We start from the raw sequence: 18457 nt of genomic DNA, 5'->3' as shown, positions 1-18457 counted from the left end.
CACCGGGGTCTGGGAGGGACACGGGGCCAGCTACAAGCGGAACACTGGCCTGCAGAGGGCGCCCAGGCTGGAAAAGAGCTAATTCCCAACGACCAGCAGGAGGCGCCGCGGGGTAAGTCCCGCACCATTACAGACCTATACCTATTATTAATAGTATTAAGCCCCTTGCCCCCCCCCCCCCCCCCCCAATACAGCAGTCAAACTACGCCTATAAGCTGGACTCCACTGACCTCAGAGGAGATCCTTTCACCGATGTGAGAGGTGAACTGAGCCCACGCCTTGTCCTCTGCACTTACTTATTCACTCAACGGCCCACATACGATCTAACGTATTGCCCCCCCCCCATCTCGTGATGGGCTATTTAATAAATGGTAAAGGACACACCTTATAGCCAATGTGATCCTTGATGCTGACAGGAACGCCATACAATAACCCTTTCTCCTTCTGCCTTCGCACTTCCTGTAGCTGCTCCTCGCACTCCGGAATAAAATGTCTCAGGCAGTTCACCTCCCGGGTCACCGCCAAGGCCTTTCCGCGGAAAGACCGGGAACGGGGCATTAAGAAATAATCGCAAAATTAGATACACGGCATTTCCACAGCGCCTTATACCTTCAACAGGCTGTGCAAAGAGTAACTAACCAATCAACAAGAAACCTAATTATTGCTATTCCAGACTCCTAGAGCCTTCAACAGAGGCCAGGTGTCATCATGCTAGAACAGAGGTGGGCAAACTACGGCCCGTGGGCCACATCCGGCCCACAGAACCGTCCTGCTCGGCCCCCCAGCTCCTGGCTTGGGAGGCTCGCCCCCGGCCCCTCCTCTGTTGTTCTCCCTCCCCCGCAGCCTCAGCTCGCCCCGCCGCCGGCGCAATGCTCTGGGCGGTGGGGCTGTGAGCTCCTGGGGCAGCGCAGCTGCAGAGCCGGCCTGACCCGGTGCTCTGTGCCGCGTGGTGGTGGTGGCAGCGACGTGGCCCGGCTGTAGTGCCGCCAGCCACCAGTGCTCCAGGCAGTGCGGTAAGGGGGCAGGGAGCAGGGGAGGTTGGATAGAGGGCAGGGGAGTTCGGGGTTGGGGTAAGAGGGCAAGGGTGTGGATAGGGGTCAGGGCGGTCGGGGGGGAACGAGGTTGAATGGGGGCAGGGGTCCCAGGGGGCAGTCAGGAAGGAGGGGGGGTTGGATGGGGTGGCAGGGGGCAGTCAGGGGCAGGGGTTCCGGGAGCAGTCAGGGGACAGGGAGGAGGGATGGTTGGATGGGGCAGGGGTCCCGGGGGGGCCGTCAGGAATGAGAGGAGGGGTTGGATGGGGTGGCGGAGGTCCGGGAGCAGTCAGGGGACAGGGAGAAGGGGTGGTTGGATAGGGTAGGGGTCCCCGGGGGGCAGTCAGGAAGGAGGACGGGTTGGATGGGGTGGCAGGGGGAAGTCGAGGCAGGGGTTCTGGAGGCAGTCAGGGGCAGGGAGAAGGGATGGTTGGATGGGGCAGGGGTTCTGGGGGGCCATCAGGAATGAGAGGAGGGGTTGGATGGGGTGGCAAGGGTCCGGGGGAGGGGGTGTGTGGATGGGGCAGGAGTCCCGGGAGGGGGCGGGGGGAGGGGCAGATAGGAGGTGGGAGCCGGGCCACGACCCCCTCCCTAACTGGCCTTCCATACTATTTATGAAACCCAATGTGGCCCTCAGGCCAAAAAGTTTGCCCACCCCTGTGCTAGAACATAAGAACAGCCATACTGGGTCAGACCAAAGGTCCATCTAGCCCAGTATCCTGTCTTCCAACAGTGGCCAGTGCCAGGTGTTTCAGAGGGAATGAACAGAACAGGTAATCATCCAGTGATCCATCCCATGTCACCCATTCCCAGCTCCTGGCAGTCAGAGGCTAGGGACACCAGAGCATGGGGTTGGGTTCCTGACCATCTTGGCTAATAGCCATTGATGGACTAGGCACTGTACACACAGAGATGGTCCCTGCCTCCAAATCCCACAATCTAGATAGGAAAGGCAGGCAAAGGGTGAGAAAAAGGAAGGGTTATTATCCCCATTTTACAGATGGGGAAACCAAGGCAGAAAGAGAAATGAAGTGGTTTGCCCAAAGTCTATGGCAGAACTGGGCACAGAACCCTGATCTCTTCAGTCCCAGCTCAGTGCCTTGGGAACGAATCCTGGATTCTTCCCAGCTGATGTCTCATCTTACTAATATTTGCATACACTCCAATAGGGGGGAAATATATTGGTAGGTTAATATTTGCTTTTTAGATAGGTTGTCCTGCCTTTTCCTCTTGCAGAGTGAACATCTGGCAGGGATGGTCTAGGTAGACTTAAATCTGCCTCAGCACGAGGGGATGGACTAGATGACCTCTTGAGGTCTCATCCAACCCTACATTGCTATGATTTCTACGTAATCTGTAAACCGGCCACAACCCCTGACCAGGCAGCCACCTTGTTACTTGCTGACTAAGAGGAGGAAATAAAAGGCTATCTGGCTTGGCCATGTCAAACTGCCAAAGGGACTGAGTCCATGGCTAGTGCACTAAACCTTACTGTGTTCGAAGTAACCCCAACTACACACAGATCTCAGTTAACTTAGAGGAGGGACAGGAAATCAGGAGACTGGGAATAAGTAAATAGAGGGAACTCAGCTCAGGGGTCAGGCTGAATTTATATTCCCCCACGCCCATCTCTTATGGCCTGTGTATATCACTCTATTGAGGAGACAGTATGACCCAATGGTTAGGGCACTTAATGTCAGGAAGCTTGGGCAAGTCATTTCCTCTCACTGTATCTCGGTTTCCCCTCCCACCCTGCGTCTACTTAGCTTGTAAACTCAGTTGGGGCCCCTAGACAAAACGGGGCCCCTAGACACTTTATTATACAAGTAATAATAAAAATATACATTATTACATTAAAAAAAACTTCTGCTAAAAGAACGTGAAGGTGGCAAAGCGAAGCATTCAAAAGTCAGGAAATGCCAAAATTAAGGCAAGAACCTTCATGTTCTTAAGATAGTTTTTGTGTGCATGTATGTATGTAATTTCCTAGGTTTTTCAGACCGCGAACTAAAAAAAACCAAAGCAAATTCCATCGTGTGGTATCAGATTGCCACCCACATGAGTCATCCGCAGAGGTAGACCCTTTAAATCCATCACTCAGACTTCTGCCACTTAAGCTAATGGAGTAACTAATAGCAGTAGTAGGTTGTCATCCTTGATGTGTCCACCAGCACTAAAGGGGGATGAGTCACACACTTTCCCAATGGGCTTCACACAGGGATGGTAAGTCTCAGGGGTTCTATTCCAGGGTCTGAAAGGCAGTGGGCTGAGTGGTTAAAGACCTTTCGTTCCCTGCCTCCCACCCAGCCTACATCCTCTGAACCCCGTTAGCCTGTGTCGGCCCCCCACTTCTGCTTCTATCCCCCCTGCAGGCAATCAAGGCAGTGTGACAAATTCCTCAGTCTGTTCTCTGATCCTCCCCTGTGCAGTGCCGGGCTTGGGAAGGGAGAAAGGAGGGTGAAGAACCCTGGAATTGTCCTCTGCCCTGCTCCCCTGCCTGGTAAGAAGGAGAGAAGTGTGATGCGCCACAGCTACACTCCAGGCCCAGGAAACGGGGGTTGGGTAAGACCAGCCTGTTCCCCTTTATATACAAGTATTTGGAGAGCTACAGGAAGCAGGTTGGCTCCTGCAGCAGGCTCTGAGCTAGGTGTGACCCAGGCCTGCGACCAGTAGAGAAGGACCTGTAAGGTTTAAGTGACCCCCTGCAGAAGACCTTGGGTTAGGGTGGAAGGGATGGTTGATGTGCTGAATTCATGTTATGTGGAAGAAATAAAGTTGAAGCCCTGAGAAAACGGGCCTGAAGCAGGCTCAGGCAGGGCACTGTTTTATTCCCTGGGCCGGGGCGACAGGCCATCAGTCTTCTGTTTTCTTTCAATGGACTGATTATGGAATCTCCCTTAAAATGTTCCTCGACAGTCCTGAATCCTTTGTGGTCCATAAACAAGTAAATAATGGACTTTTGGATTTACATGGAGTTGTTCCCCCCCAACCCCAGGGGAATCTCAAAGCATACAGCTTTGGGTGGGCATCTTTCTATCTGTCTCACACCACGCTGATCACCGGTGATGTCTGAGCAGCCTCTGAGGTCCAGGATGCTACAGGGCTACGAGGATGACTTCAGGCAGAGAATGCAAGAGAAAAGTCAAGCAAATCACACTTAATTCTTCACCCGTGCTGCTCACCTTGTCCATGTACGTGTAGAGGACGCTCTCTGGAGACAGGGAACCTTCCTTCAGTTTTTCAGCCAGCTCCACAAGTGGCAGGGAGAGGATGTGACCAGCCTGTATCCCTGGGTTCTGCAAGGGGAAGTCTTATAGTCATTATGAAGAGGATGAGAGAGGGATGCTCCAGCCACCCAGTGGCCTCTCTTCCATATAGCAATGGTCCTGAGTCCATTTAAGAAGGGATAAGCTGTTAAGTGTCTACAAGTACAGGGGCCAGCCAAAACTGGTTTAAATATTCCGAGGTCCAACCTTTGCATCTGCAAGTAGTCCAGTTGAGGCCAACAGGACGATTGAGTGGAGCCGGGATGAGCCCTCAGTTTTGCAGCCCTGCCCACTTTTGTTGTGTTTTTATTAACTGGATTTTAAGTAAAACACAAATACATATTTCTCGACCTGCAAATACAAACCAGGTCTATTTACTCTCCAGATAAGTTATATGTGAGAATGGTTGCTGGAGTGGTGAAATAAATACAGAGAAATAGCTCAGGGAGGTAACTTATTACTATTTCTCTATGGAGAAAAGGGCTAGAATTGGGCCAGAAACAATTTCCCCATCCTAGGAAAATGTGCAAGATTTGCAAAAAATGTCCCATCTCGAGTCAGGACAAAAAGTTGAAATTGCAAAAATTGTCACCAACCGATGATCCAAAAGAATTTCCATTCCGGTCGATCAAAATATTTCATTTTGACCTTTTGACTTAATTTCTTTAATTTTTCTACTATAAATTAAGTTAAATTTTGCAGTGAAAATGGGATTTGACCCAAAAGACAGAACCTTTGGTTTAGAAAATGTCAGAACAGGACGTTTCAACAATTTCAAAACATTTCTCCCCCCTCCCCAAAAAAGTTTTTGGAAGTGGGAAATTCCCTGAAACAGATTCTTTCCCATTAAACCTTTTGGTTTTGACAAATGGGCATTTGTGGATGGAAAAGCATTTTGCTGAAAAATTCCCAACCGGCTCTAATCAGAGCCCCATTGTGTTAGGCACTGTACGAACACTGAGTGACATTCAGTAGCCCAAAGACCTTCTAATGTTAATAGACAAGACAGACAAAGGGTGGCAGAAAGGAAGTTTCATTACTCCCATTTTACAGATGGGAACTGAAGCTCATGAGATTTATCCAAGGTCACATGGGGAGTCTGTGGTAAATCAGGGGATTGAATTCAGATCTCCTGACTGCTATCCCAGCTCTATCTTCTCTTCTACTTTGATTGTAATTTCTTTGGGGCAGGGACTTTTTTGTTTTATGTTTGCACAGCACCTAGCACAAGGGGGTGCCTGGGTCTACTAGGCACTATAGTCATACAAATAATAAATCATAATAAAAGAATAATAATTAATAACTCACGGAGTGGATTTTTCTGGGCATTTGGAGAGGAGGAATACTGATCTATAGAAGGAGTTTAGGGACAATTTAGACCAGGGGTTCTTAACCTGGGGTGCACCAACCCCCTGCGGGTGCGAGGTGCCCTTTCTGGGGGTGCGAGATATGCCAGATTTTTTTAGATAGTAAATCGTTGAAAACACAAACTAAGCACAGGCCCATAAAGTGCAACTACTTTGTTTCATCAAACCTGTGTATTTATTAACATGATACATTTTTAAACAATGACTGTAATACACAAACAAAAATATATCTAGGTTTGAGGGGTGCGAGAACATATTTTGAGACCCAAAGGGGTGCAGGTGGCAGTAAAGGTTAAGAACCACCAATTTAGACCCACGCCTCAAGACTGACTTGAATCCCTGCTTGGGGAAACTTACCTGCTGTTTAAATTGCTGAACAGCCTTTTCCATTTGCCCCAAACCCAGCTCTCTCCTTCTCCTCGCCTCTTCCATCTTCTTCTGCGTCCGTCTCTGCCCCATCCATTTCAGTACCAGGATGGCTGCAGCCGAGCTGCCGAGCAGGGCTGAGACTAGGCGAGGGCCCACCTCCACCTCAGGTAGCAGCTGCCTCAGCGTATCTAGGGTCATAGTGAGACCCGCTCGGCGCTGTGACCCTGGAGCAGCTGCTATAACTCCAGGCTACTCAGATGCTATGTCAAAGCAAGGCAGAGGCAGGGCACTTTAACCCCACGCAGCATCCGCCAACCCGGAGCGGCTGGAAATGAAACCCACAGGCAGGGCGAGGGCAACCCCCCTCCCCCGTGTTTCCAAGCGTTGAGATTCATTCAGATGCTTTTTCTGCTCTTGCATAGCTCCAAAACGGGTTGAAAGTTCAAAGCTGACATCTGCGTAGTCCTTGTGGCTTAGGAAATGATTGCCCGGGATATGGAGAATGAACTTCACCCCCGAGCAGGGCGCCCGCACAGGACCTATGAACCTAGTTGCTGAAGAGGCGGATGTAAGTGGCACATAAGTTGGTGCTGGCCTGTTGCATTGGGGAGACTTTTACCCCTGGGGCGAGGCTGTCTAGTGGGCTGAGGCCGCGGATCTAGGCAACAGGAGTTTCTGCATTCTCATCCCAGTGCTGACACCCAGTCCCCGTTTGTGGCCTTAGAGGAGACCATGGAAAGGATCAGATCCTGCTGGAAATGGTACGACCCCACTCATGGATTTCCCCCCACGTTGGGGAAGAACAGAACCAGAGGGCAAGTCTATGCACATAGGAGCCCAGTATCCCCAGCCAACGTCCTGAGCCAACTTCTCTCTCATGGCTTCCTCAAGAGCCCTGCTCCCATGGGATCACCACTCATGGCTAACACTCAGCCCCCTCCCCAAATACACACACGCCACCTGGGGGAGGAGGGGGCGCACAGCATTAGCTGGTGCTTAACTGGGTCACTCAGGCAGCTCTGCCTAACCCAGAATTGCCAACAGCTACAAAAAACAGCCTAAGACGAAGCACAACCCCCCACTTCCCTCTCAATATCCCCCTCCCCCCATTCAGGTACATTTAAAGGCTTCCCTTCCAAGGATGAAGGACAATGCAACCTTCCCCCCCACCCCATGCATTAGCCTTTCTGGACCTGCCTAATTCCCAGGGAGAAATGTATCTGCTTTGTTTTAGTATGATCCATTTCAGCACAGAAGCGGCTGTGTAAGCAAAGTGGCAGTGAAACATCAGCCCCCATCGGAAGTCTTCATTATTTGCTGATTCCCCCTGCCCACCCCCACCGCACAAGGAGAAAATGCAATTGCTGTCAGGGCCATGTTCTGCTCCCAAAGGTTTTTCACTGACCCGGAAAGTTCACAGAACACAGTCAAACAAGTAATACCTCGAATTTATACTGCTGTCCCCATGCCTAGAGCACAGGACAGACATTAACTAATTCATCCTCCCAACATCCCTGGGAAGTGAGTGGCAAGTATTATTATCCCTATTGATTTCACAGGTGGGGAAACTGAGGCAGAGACATGCAGGGACTTGCCCAAGGCCAAATAGCAAGTCAGTAGCAGAGTCAGAGTAAGAGCCAACGCCCTCCTGACCCCCAACTCTGGGCTCAGTCCTCCAGGTGACCCAGTGCCCATTCAAGTCAAGGGATAGGCTCTCACTGACCTTCATAGAATCATAGAATATCAGGGTGGGATGGGACCTCAGGAGGTCATCCAGTCCAACCCCCTGCTCAAAGCAGGACCAACCACAACTAAATCAAACCCTTGATGCACATTGCATCAGCACCTAAGGCCCTGAGCCAGCAAGATGCTTAAGCACATGCCGAACTTTAAGCACGGGAGTGCAAATGGAAGCACTGATCCGGCACACATGTGCACGTGAATAATTTTACACATATGAGTCCTCCCATTGAACTCAGTAGGATTACTCATGTACGTCAAGTTACTCCCCGGCACAAGTGCTCACTAGAATGGTGCCTCAGAGGCACAAAGTAAACAAAGAGCACGAACAAAGAAAAGGAAAGGACACTTTCACGTAGGGCTGGCTAGCAAACAAGAATTCTCTTCTGCCACAAACTGGGGTTTGACAGTTGATTTTGCTTCACAATCAGAAAGAAGACACCAGGGAGCTCTACCCCAGAATGGCCACTGCAATGTGGGAGACCCAAGTTCAAAACCTTGTGCTATGGGATCTCTCGTGTTGGAGGTGTTCCACGTGGTATAAATAATTAAATATTCACTGGACAGAGCCAGCCCTACACTGACTTTATAGCCCAGCCCTTAGGGCACTCAATGGGGGTGTAGGAGATCCAGGTTCAAATCCTTGCTCTGCCTCCTTCAAACCAGCGACTTGAAGCTGAGTATCCCCATCTCAGGTGACTTACCAAGCTTGGGAGCAGTGGGTTGGTCTCGGTCTTTCTCAGGAACTCCAGCCCGGCCCTGAAAAAACTTTCCCGACCAAATGTTCATCTAAACTGACCCAATACGTTTCAGTTTTGACAAATTAGCATTTTGTGATGAAAAATCATTTTGTCAAAAAAATCCCTGACCAGCTTTTCTTTCCAGACATTTTTGGCTTTCGGAAACCTAGCACGACGTTAGTAACAAGGGCCAGGAACACAACTGTACGTTTTGTCTTGATTGGGTCACTTTGTAAACATTTTCACTCATCTTTCTCCATGGCACAATTTACAATGAACCTTTATGGTAGCTGTCAGGGCTGGATCCCCACTTTGAACTTTAGGGTACAAATGTAGGGGCCTGCATGAAAAACTTCTAAGCTTAACTACCAGCTTAGCTCTGGTTCGGCTGCCTCCATTTCAATGGATTCCCTCCCTGGGAAGCCTTGAAAAACCTTCACCAAATCCCTGGTGAAAACAAATCCAAAACCCCTTGGATCTTAAAACAAGGAGAAATTAACCATTCCCCTCCTTCCTCCCACCAACTCCTGGTGAATCAGTTCCAACCCCCCCCCCCGGGATCTACAACAGGGAGAAATTAACCATCCCCCCTCCTTCCTCCCACCAACTCCTGGTGAATCAAGATCCAAAACCCCTTTGGATCTAAAACAAGGAAAAATCAATCAGGTTCTTAAAAAGAAGGTTTTTAATTAAAGAAAAAGGTAAAAATCATCTCTGTAAAATCAGTATGGAAATAACCTTACAGGGTAATCAAACTTAAAGAGCTCAGAGGACTCCCCTCTAGTCTCAGGTTCAAAGTACAGCAAACAAAGATAAACACTCTGGTAAAAGGTACATTTACAAGTTGAGAAAAACAAAGGAAAACTAACACGCCTTGCCTGGCTATTTACTTACAAGTTTGAAATAGGAGAGACTTGCTTAGAAAGATGTGGAGAACCTGGATTGATGTCTGGTCCCTCTCAGTCCCGAGAAAGAACACCGTCCCAAAACAAAGAACACAAACAAAAGCCTTCCCCCCCCAAGATTTGAAAGTATCTTGTCCCCTTATTGGTCCTTTAGGTCAGATGCCAGCCAGGTTACCTGAGCTTCTTAACCCTTTACAGGGAAAAGGATTTTGGAGTCTCTGGCCAGGAGGGATTTATAGTACTGTACACAGGACAGCTATTACCCTTCCCTTTATAGTTATGACAGTAGCGCCTTCTGTTGTCTAGTCTCCTTAGCACACACTAGTTGAATAGATGTTTGTGTGTTAAGCTCTTTAATTTCTATAGTGGGTATTCACCCACGAAAGCTTATGCTCCAATACGTCTGTTAGTCTATAAGGTGCCACAGGACTCTTTGTTGCTTTTTACAGATCCAGACTAACACGGCTACCCCTCTGATATAAAGACAATGTGTAAATTAACTGATCTGTATTGCTCCCCTCTATGCCAACCCTCCAAGATTGTCCTGGCGTCTCCGGGAATCGAAGATTAATCTTTAATTAAACATATGTCATGTGATGAAACCTCCAGAAATACATCCAACCAAAATTGGCAACCCCACCTCTATTGGATGGCTGGAATATATCAGTTTAGTATAATGACAGCTCTCCCTTTGCTCCCTGGGCAGAGGCTTACGTATTTCAAGCCACATGTCTTGAGTTCTAGTCCTAATCCTTGTTTTGCTGCCATCTGTTGGCCGCAGAGTCTGGCCACGGATCGTTGCAAGAGCTTCATCCAGGATGAAATTACCCCTGTGTAGAAGAGTAGCACAAAGCTTATGCATTACTCAGGTCTCACTAACACCCTCAAACTTAAATGGGGCAAATTTCAGACCAGGGTCTACAATCTCCATGTTATTCTTCCACCCCTATTTTAAAAGGGCGTGAAAACCCGCAGACATTTGCAACCTCTACATAGTACCCGCAGGTCTCAGCCCAGCAGACACTTAAGTACCCGCTTAACTTTAAACACCTGAGTTGTCCCACTGAAGTCACTAGGACTAAGCAAGTGCTTATAGTTAAGCACCTGCAGAGGTGCTCTGCTGGCCCCAGGCCAAAGCCAATCAAAACACAGGGCCGGCTCCAGGCACCAGCATAGCAAGCAGGTGCCTGGGGCGGCCAATGAAGAGGGGCGGCACGTCCGGCTCTTCAGCGGCAATTCGGTGGCGGGTCCCTCAGTCCCTCTTGGAGCGAAGGACCTGCCGCCGAATTGCCGCCGTAGAATGAAGTGGCGATAGAGCTGCCGCTGAATTACCGCCGATCGCGATCGCGGCTTTTTTTTTTTTTTTTTTTTTGCTGCTTGGGGCGGGAAAAACGCTTGAGAATACACGCGTAACTTAAGCGTATAGTGTGCGCTCCTGGAGCTGGGACACCAGCAGAGCTGTGAGCTACAACAGTAATCTGGATACCGATATACAAATGGAAACCCAGCGTCCCATTTGGCTTCTGAATTCCTATTTCATATCCCATCCTGCCATAACAAGCAGCATCTGAAATGAAGCGTGCTTTACCCAGATCAGGGCTATATATCCAACCGTGGTATGTTCTAAGCTAACGAACGGTCTGCCCTTTCTTACTATTCCTTACACAGATACCCCATTTCAGTACAGCTGTTTGAATGTGAGGCTGGCACGGAAGTCTGAAATAAAAGCCTCTTACGCTACTCCACACAGGTCATTCCGATCGCTGGCAGTTCAGAGAAACTAAGAGGAAATTCGATTTTAAATTAGCCCGGTAACAGAGCAATCATAGCAATGGCCGGACTCTGGATCAGACCCGAGGTCCATTTATTCAGCAGCAATATGATTTTCCCGGTGGATGGTTCACTGCTCTCTTTTGAATTTTCAAGAACGAGGGGCCAGTTCCTTAGCTCATTTGATTTCAGTGCAGTTATGCTGATTTATGCCAGCGGAGGATCTACCGCAATGAGAATTTAAAACGGATGTGTTTCTCCTCTCTTTGCTACTCACATGTACCCCTTCTTCTAAGTCTATCTCATTCCCAGCTCGAGCTATCGGCCTAGATGCATTACCAGGAACTGTTTGTCTAGGGGCAGCACCAAGGGTGAGTGCCAGCTGCTTTGTATAGAGATAACAAAGGGCACACACACATATACCAAACCACAGAGAACCAGTCAGGGATATGAAGATGGAATGCAGATTGTTACAGAAAAAATTCCACTCCAAACAACAAAGGACATTCTCACCTCTGTGCCTTAACTATGTTTTTAGCTGCGTTATTGAGCCCAGAATTTGATCATCAACAGGCAGGACATGGAAACCCAACACTGACTCCATAAAGTTTATGATGATTATTATTGTCCTATTGTAGCTTGATTTCAGTTAGCGAGCTTGACCCAGGAGGGCTCGGAGCAGACGAGTCATTTTCAGACGGTGCATGAGGGAAATGATCACAAATATAAATTCATAATGTAATACCGGTTGGGGGAAATGGCATGCATTTCTGAGGATCCAGACGTGCTTATCCATTTACATCTCACAACAGCCATCAATGCAAATACGGAGGCAAACACTTGCCGTATAAGATGCATTTAGGAAACTATTGAGAGATCAAATTTTCAAATGTAAAACGTGGTCTTTACATTTCCCCAAGCAGCCTCGCTGATTTATTCCTGGCAGTCACTCCTAAAGCGTCCCTAAAGCAATCAGCACGAAAATGCAACAGCTGGCCCGCTAATCAGCCAGCGTGTTGTACATGTTCACTGTTGTTGAAAGATAGTGTTTATTTTAACAAAATACAGGGATGCACTCAGGTGCTCCCCGTAAAGAAAGTACATTCGATGCCCATGGCGCATTAAAATACTTGACAAAGCTAACACGATGAAGCCAAAGAAATTTATTATTAGGTGTGTTACAATAGTGTGGAGAGGTCCAAGCCAAAATTCAGGGCCCCGTCGTGCTGTACACATGGTAAAAGGCAGTCCTTGCCCTGAAGAGTTTATAATCAAAATAGGAGTGGGAGAAAGGCCGGATTGTTATCCCTGTTTTACAGATGGGAAATGAGGCACAGAGAGATTAAGTGACTTGCCCCAGCTCAGTCCACACCTGTTGAATCCTAGGCCAGTAACTTAACCACTAGGCAATTCTTCCCCTATCGCCATCTGCTGGACCCTTTGTCTTACTGCAGATCTCTGAGCATTTGCCACGACAATGTGAGGGAATGAGAAAGATGCACGTCTAGATGACTCACCATGGGGTTTAAGATCAGAGCCCAACTCCGCCGCACCGAAACTGGCAGGCTGGAACAATGGATCTGGGATTTCAACATGGCATCCATAACATCTCCTTCACTGGGAGGTAAGAGAGAAAGGAGGCAGTTCGGGCAATCCAGCTGTTTGATACCTACACTAAGCAGTGCCGGTTCCTAACCAGACCTTGATTGGACGTGGATAATGGAAAAATAATTGCACTCAATGCAATCACCATGTCCCACAGCAGATTGGATTCTTCAGACCAGCTGTCTCTGCACAGCTCAGGTGCTCGGTACTTAGCACGCTGAGTCCGAAGGGACTGGGAATGCATAACCTACATGTAATTCCCTTTCTATTATCCCCTGCCAGACCAAACAAGTGTCCTAACAGTGATCCATGAATACATCTCAGTGGGATGGGTGGATAAAGCTGGCTGACTCAATCCATCCTCCCTGGCCATTCCCGGCTGATCTTAGCTCTTCCGGCTAAAGAATCTGCTTCCTGGCTAGAAACACGGGCATTGGTTCTTCCATTCCTGTGAGTTAAATAAGGCAGGACTGTGAGGCCTATTTCACTTGGGATTTGAACAGTCATTTTGGATCCAAAATGCACCTGTGCAGGGTTCTTTCCGGAACACATCCCACAGTGTGCTGTTGACTTACAACTCCTCCAATAAAGGGAAGGTTCCGTCAGTACAGGCCGTTGCGAAGGGCTTCTCACCACATAATCAACTGGAGGGGGAGTGAAAGGTACTGGCTGTGAGGAAAAGCCCAAGGATTGCTCAAGAGGTCGCAAAGATGGGAGTGAAATGTTGGCCCTACTGAAGTCAATGGCAAAAACTCCTGTTGCCTTCAGTAGGGCTGGGATTCCATCCGGGGCGTGGGCATTACAAACTAATCTTACCCTCTCTTTTTTCAATCACAGTAATGAAACCAATTGAAGGTAAAAAGAGATCCCGTATATTGTCTCAAATTGAGGGCCTGGTCCAGAGCCCCCCAAAAGCTGAGTACGGTTTTGGTTACAAGCAAATACAAGTGAAAACATGTCCAAGACTGGTAGCCGATCGAGCAGTGGTCCAAAGCCTCAGACTACACTGCCACACCCATCTGTCTTCCTCACCGGCTAACGCCTCCAGGCTCTCCCGGCCCAGCCCTCGCCTCACAGGTAACAATCCGTGAACTCCAGCTCCCAAGCTCCTCAGGGATGTTTCCCTGCCATGCACAGCCTCTACCATCAGCATTCACAGAAGATACTCAGTTTGCTGCTTTGTTAAAGAATCAATGCATCACAGCTTATTAATTTAACTGATGGGGAGAGGAGGGGAGGTACATCCTTCCCTTCAAACACAGCACTGGATTGGTTTGTAATAAAAGTTAAACAGGTTTGTTCACAGGAGCACATGGATAAAGTGACACCAAGTAAAAGAGACCAAGGTAGCGATGGCTACAAGTTTTAGACTATTAGATGTATGTTTTCACTTTTTATTTGCTTATAACCATCTCTACCTTTATCTATAAACCAATCCAGTGCTGTGTTTGAAGGGAAGGGTGTATTGACCCAAGTTAAATTAATAAGGAGGAGAGAGAGACTCCATCTTTATCCTGCACCTTAAGAGACAAAGAAACCAAGCGATTTGATCTCTGTGATGTGTCCTGGCCAGGCCGGCCAGCAAAAAGGTGGAAAGAAGACTGCAAGATGCATTCTTTGTTTAAGATGGTTTATCTCACCTGCAGTCTCCTCCCTTCTGACCATTAAGCCAGCCTCTCCTCCCGACCGCTAGGCAAGGCAACCCAGGGCCTGGTCTTTCCAATGGGGTTGCTGCAGTCATAAGCTAAATGAGATCAAAAGGAGTAAGTCGGTTGTTGGCATCTACTGCTATGTCTGTACAGTGTCCGGCAAAACGGGTCCCTGATCCTGGCGGGGGGTTAGGGGTGGTACCGCAATGGAAATAATAAAGAAGGGTAGTAATAAGAACAGAGACACACTGTGATTTTATTCATGCTACCGTCTATTTACAGGAAATCCTTCAAGGTCTCCTTTTTTAACTCCCCTTTTCATCTCCCCAGCCACCCCATCATTCACAAAGGCCTCTCCTCAAGGCGCCCGCTTGGCCATGCTGTTCTGGCTGTCTTCAGAACCAGTCGACCTACTCTAAAAAACAAGCCAGATGTGTGCGTCGGGGGCATTCACAAGTGATACAAACCTCTCCGTCAGTCAGGGGCTTAGCATGTTACCTCCAAGGTGTTCTCAGCTCCCTCTGGTACAAAGAGAGGGAAGACTGAGCTCAGGACCTGAACTCAAAGCTCACCCCCGGCCCCCACAGCTTCCCTGTCTGTGACTCAACCCTAAATCCACCCACTGACATTCCTTATAGCCAAGAATTCTAGCTAGATGGGGTCAGCCAATTATTCCTTCCTGCTCTCCACTGAGCCAGCCATGGGCACGCCTCATGTCCAGCAAGTGCAACACCAAAGGCTGCCAGGAAGGGACGTCAACCTTGCTCCAGGCTTGGGGTGGTTCGAGTCCTTGTCGGAGCGAGGCCACTGGCGAGAGACGGGAGACAATCCCTTTGCCTTATGGCAGCACTTTTCTTTGGCCCCTCAGTGGCAGAGAAAGCAGCAGTGGCCATCACCGGCGGTGGGAACCTTAAGCGCCTGCTCCCCTTTCCACTCACTGCCCAGCCACACACTCACATGCTCCTAGCCTTACCCAAGGGTTGCCAGCACCATTGCAAACACACCAGTTCCACGCGAGTCATAGCAATGAGTCCAACCACATCACGGCAGAGATTCCTCCCAGTTCAGTCCAACCTTGCAACATGGAGGAGTCCCTCAGCACTCTCTGCCCCCTGCCCCCAGGGTATCCCATGAGCTAATGGCACAGGAAGTCCCTTACCTGTGCAGAAACTCTACCGGGACATCCTAGCCCCAGATCTCATGGACCTGCTCTAGCAGCCCTGCTACTACGGGGCGCTGGGCTGAGGATTTGGCCAGTGAGAGATCCCATTGGGCAAGGCATAAAGCTGGGATCATTTTCACACACTGCCTCTGGCTTTACTGTGTGCGCATCGTGGTCTGGGAGGGAAGGGGGGAGACAGATTTGGGTCAGGGAACTTGGGGTCACTGCTTCACAGGGCACAGCTATTGTGGAGGGGTCAAGTCATCCACCCTCTGTTCCCAGGATTGAGAGGAAGGATGGGGCAGTGATTAGCACACTACCCTAAGCATGTGGGAGGCCCAAATTCAGTGCCCTGCCTTGGCACAGACTTCCTATGTGACTGTGAGCAAGTCACGTAGCCTCTGTTTGCCTCAGTTTCCCCTCTGTACAATGGGGATAATAGCACTGCCTGGTCTCACACGGGTGTCATGAGGATGACTGCATTAATGATTGGGAGGTGCTCAGATATTATGGTGATGGTGTCTGTAAAGGGCCAGTTGCACTTCCTCCTGGCTGGATCTTGCCCTGCCGGGGTCTCTCTCTCTTCATGACTCAAAGCGCTCCCTCACTGGCAGGGCCGGCTCCAGGGTTTTGGCCGCCCCAAGCAGCCACACACACAAAAAAATAAAGTCGCGATCGCGATCTGCGGCGGCAATTCGGCGGAAGGTCCTTCTCTCCTAGCGGGAGGGAGGGACCGTCCGCCGAATTGCCGCCGAATACCTGGACCTGCCACCCCTGTCCAGAGTGGCCACCCCAAGCACCAGCTTGCCAAGCTGATGCCTGGAGCCGGCCCTGCTCACTGGGACTTGGGGCCCCCCTTCCAGCATCTGAGGTATCAATGTGCCACTGGACAAGCTGTCTGGATGCCACCTTGTACAGTCTCCGTCCCACTTCTGGATCCTGTGCCACTTCTCAGTGGGTGGTAGGGGAACCCGGGCCCACCCGCCACTCCTGGTTCCAGCCCAGGGACCCTCTCACTACAACCCAGGCCTGCTCAGTCCCGTTCCCTGGGCTGTTCCGAGCTCCTGGTCTATGTCTGGGTTTACCACGGTCTATTCCCCATGCATACTTCATGGCTCTTGCCAATCTCCCTAGGCCAGGACAGGAGGCGCAGGACTTACTCCGCCCCCGGACGTCCTCCTTATCCCTGACCAACTCCCTTTCCTCCAGAGAGTAACTGCAGGGTCCTTCTCCAGTTCTCACTTCCTGGCTTTATAATCCTAGCCTCCCTCCTACCCCATCTTGGCTTCAGCTGCAATTAATCTTTATCAACTGCTCACTGCCCTCCAGGTGCAACATATAAGATGAATGGGCCCTTTCTGGCCCACATTAGTCCACTCAGGGCTAGTGTGGGGGTGAATACCCCCTCCCTGGATTATAGAAGTACCAGGGAGAGATTGTAGGCAAATGCTCAGAGCATGGAACCCTCCCTGGTGAATGAGTTGGGGGATCCACCGACAAGGCAAAACCTCACCACTTTTCCTTACAGCTATATCCTGGCTCTAGGCTGCAGCCTTTGGTTTTACTGGGCCTACTGAAATCAGCAGAAAGATTCCCATTGACTTCAACAGCCAGTCTGGCCAGCAGAACAGCTGGGCCTGCTTTGCTCCCCGTGACTGGTGAATTCTAGCGGAAGCTGGAATAAGATGGTACCAACGAGAGCGGCTCCAAAGAGCGCCAATATCTTTGATGGGAATTGAAGGAAATGTTGTTGTGGGTTTTTTTTTTTTCAAAATGTCCTGCAAAGGTTTTTCCAATTTTTTTCAACGCAAACCTGAGACCGAAAAAAGGTTGGTTTTCTAAGATCATTTTTAGTTTTTAAAAAAATGGAGTCTTCCTTAAAAAAAATCAGTTTTTGAAAGCCAAACAAACATTTTAAACCAAAATTTTTTTGTTTTCCCATTTTCTGTGGTTGAATCAAACAGAACAGAACATTTTTGACAAAAAAATTCCTTTTTTTTTTTAAGTGTGGCTGTAGAACATCCAACCAGCTCCAGCGCTCACATTCTATTGTAGATGAAGAGCTGAACACCCGACCCCAAGTGGTATCACAGCCAAGTCTGTCCATTGCACTGAACTAGTTACTGGGCACCAAGAGCTTTGCTGCTATTGGCTAATCTGTGGATCAGTCTGGTCAACCAGGACTGGGAGCCCCAGCACAGGGACGAGTTGCTCTTGGTTTTAATCTGCTTTCCATGTCCAGATCTCAGAGTGGTCGATGGCTTGTCTGTTCGACTCCTCCAGCTGAGCAATGAGGTTGGGAGGCCAACCTGCTTTCCCAGGGATTCCACTGAAATTGTTGTCCTCCATAGCCCCAAGATCCCCCCATAGCCCCACGTTCTCCACTGCAATGATTCTGAAGAGTGCCAGTGCAGATTTATCAAAGTGCCCTCTGAGCAGGGAACTTCAGTATCTCAAAGTCCACCCGTCAAACCCTTCTGCAGCACGTAGCTTCCTGGGTTTGCCACTAACCAACTGAAGGATGTAAGACCCTTTGCTGAGCCTGCCCTCCCAAATGAACGTTGCATTTTGTTTGGGAGCAAGAACATTTACCAGACGGTTCTTGCCCCTTGGGCCGGTGCCAGATTTATTATTAAACACCAGCTACGTTCTTGGCTGTGTACATGGAACAAATAGACAGTCCCTGCCCCAAATTACTTATAATCTAAAGGCAGATACTGATGAGACAGGATGTTCTGGCAGACCCCCTGCAAGCGTTGACTGATTTTTAAAAAAATGTATTTTGTTGTTTTCACACCCTCCTCCTGCTCTACCCCTTGCTCTATGTGGGTGAAGTGTCTTCAGACCTTGGAG

At 49.2% G+C, this 18457-nt stretch overlaps 1 protein-coding gene across 1 annotated transcript in view; it reads right to left on the bottom strand.

The window, feature by feature from the left end:
- Nucleotides 1-6416, bottom strand: part of LOC117881306 (vitamin D3 hydroxylase-associated protein-like) — a 32022-nt gene extending 25606 nt beyond the window's left edge. Inside the window, exons 1-3 of the mRNA XM_034778403.1 lie at nt 6022-6416; nt 4214-4327; nt 385-528 (exon numbers count right to left, since the gene is read on the bottom strand). Of these exons, the coding sequence (XP_034634294.1) occupies nt 385-528; nt 4214-4327; nt 6022-6231 (468 nt within the window). The 5' untranslated portion in view covers nt 6232-6416. The remainder of the gene's footprint in view (nt 1-384; nt 529-4213; nt 4328-6021) is intronic.
- Between the last annotated feature and the right edge of the window lie 12041 nt (nt 6417-18457).

Source organism: Trachemys scripta, chromosome 8 (genome assembly GCF_013100865.1).
Source record: "Trachemys scripta elegans isolate TJP31775 chromosome 8, CAS_Tse_1.0, whole genome shotgun sequence".
NCBI lineage: Eukaryota > Metazoa > Chordata > Testudines > Emydidae > Trachemys > Trachemys scripta.
This window is presented reverse-complemented; position numbering and strand designations above follow the sequence as displayed.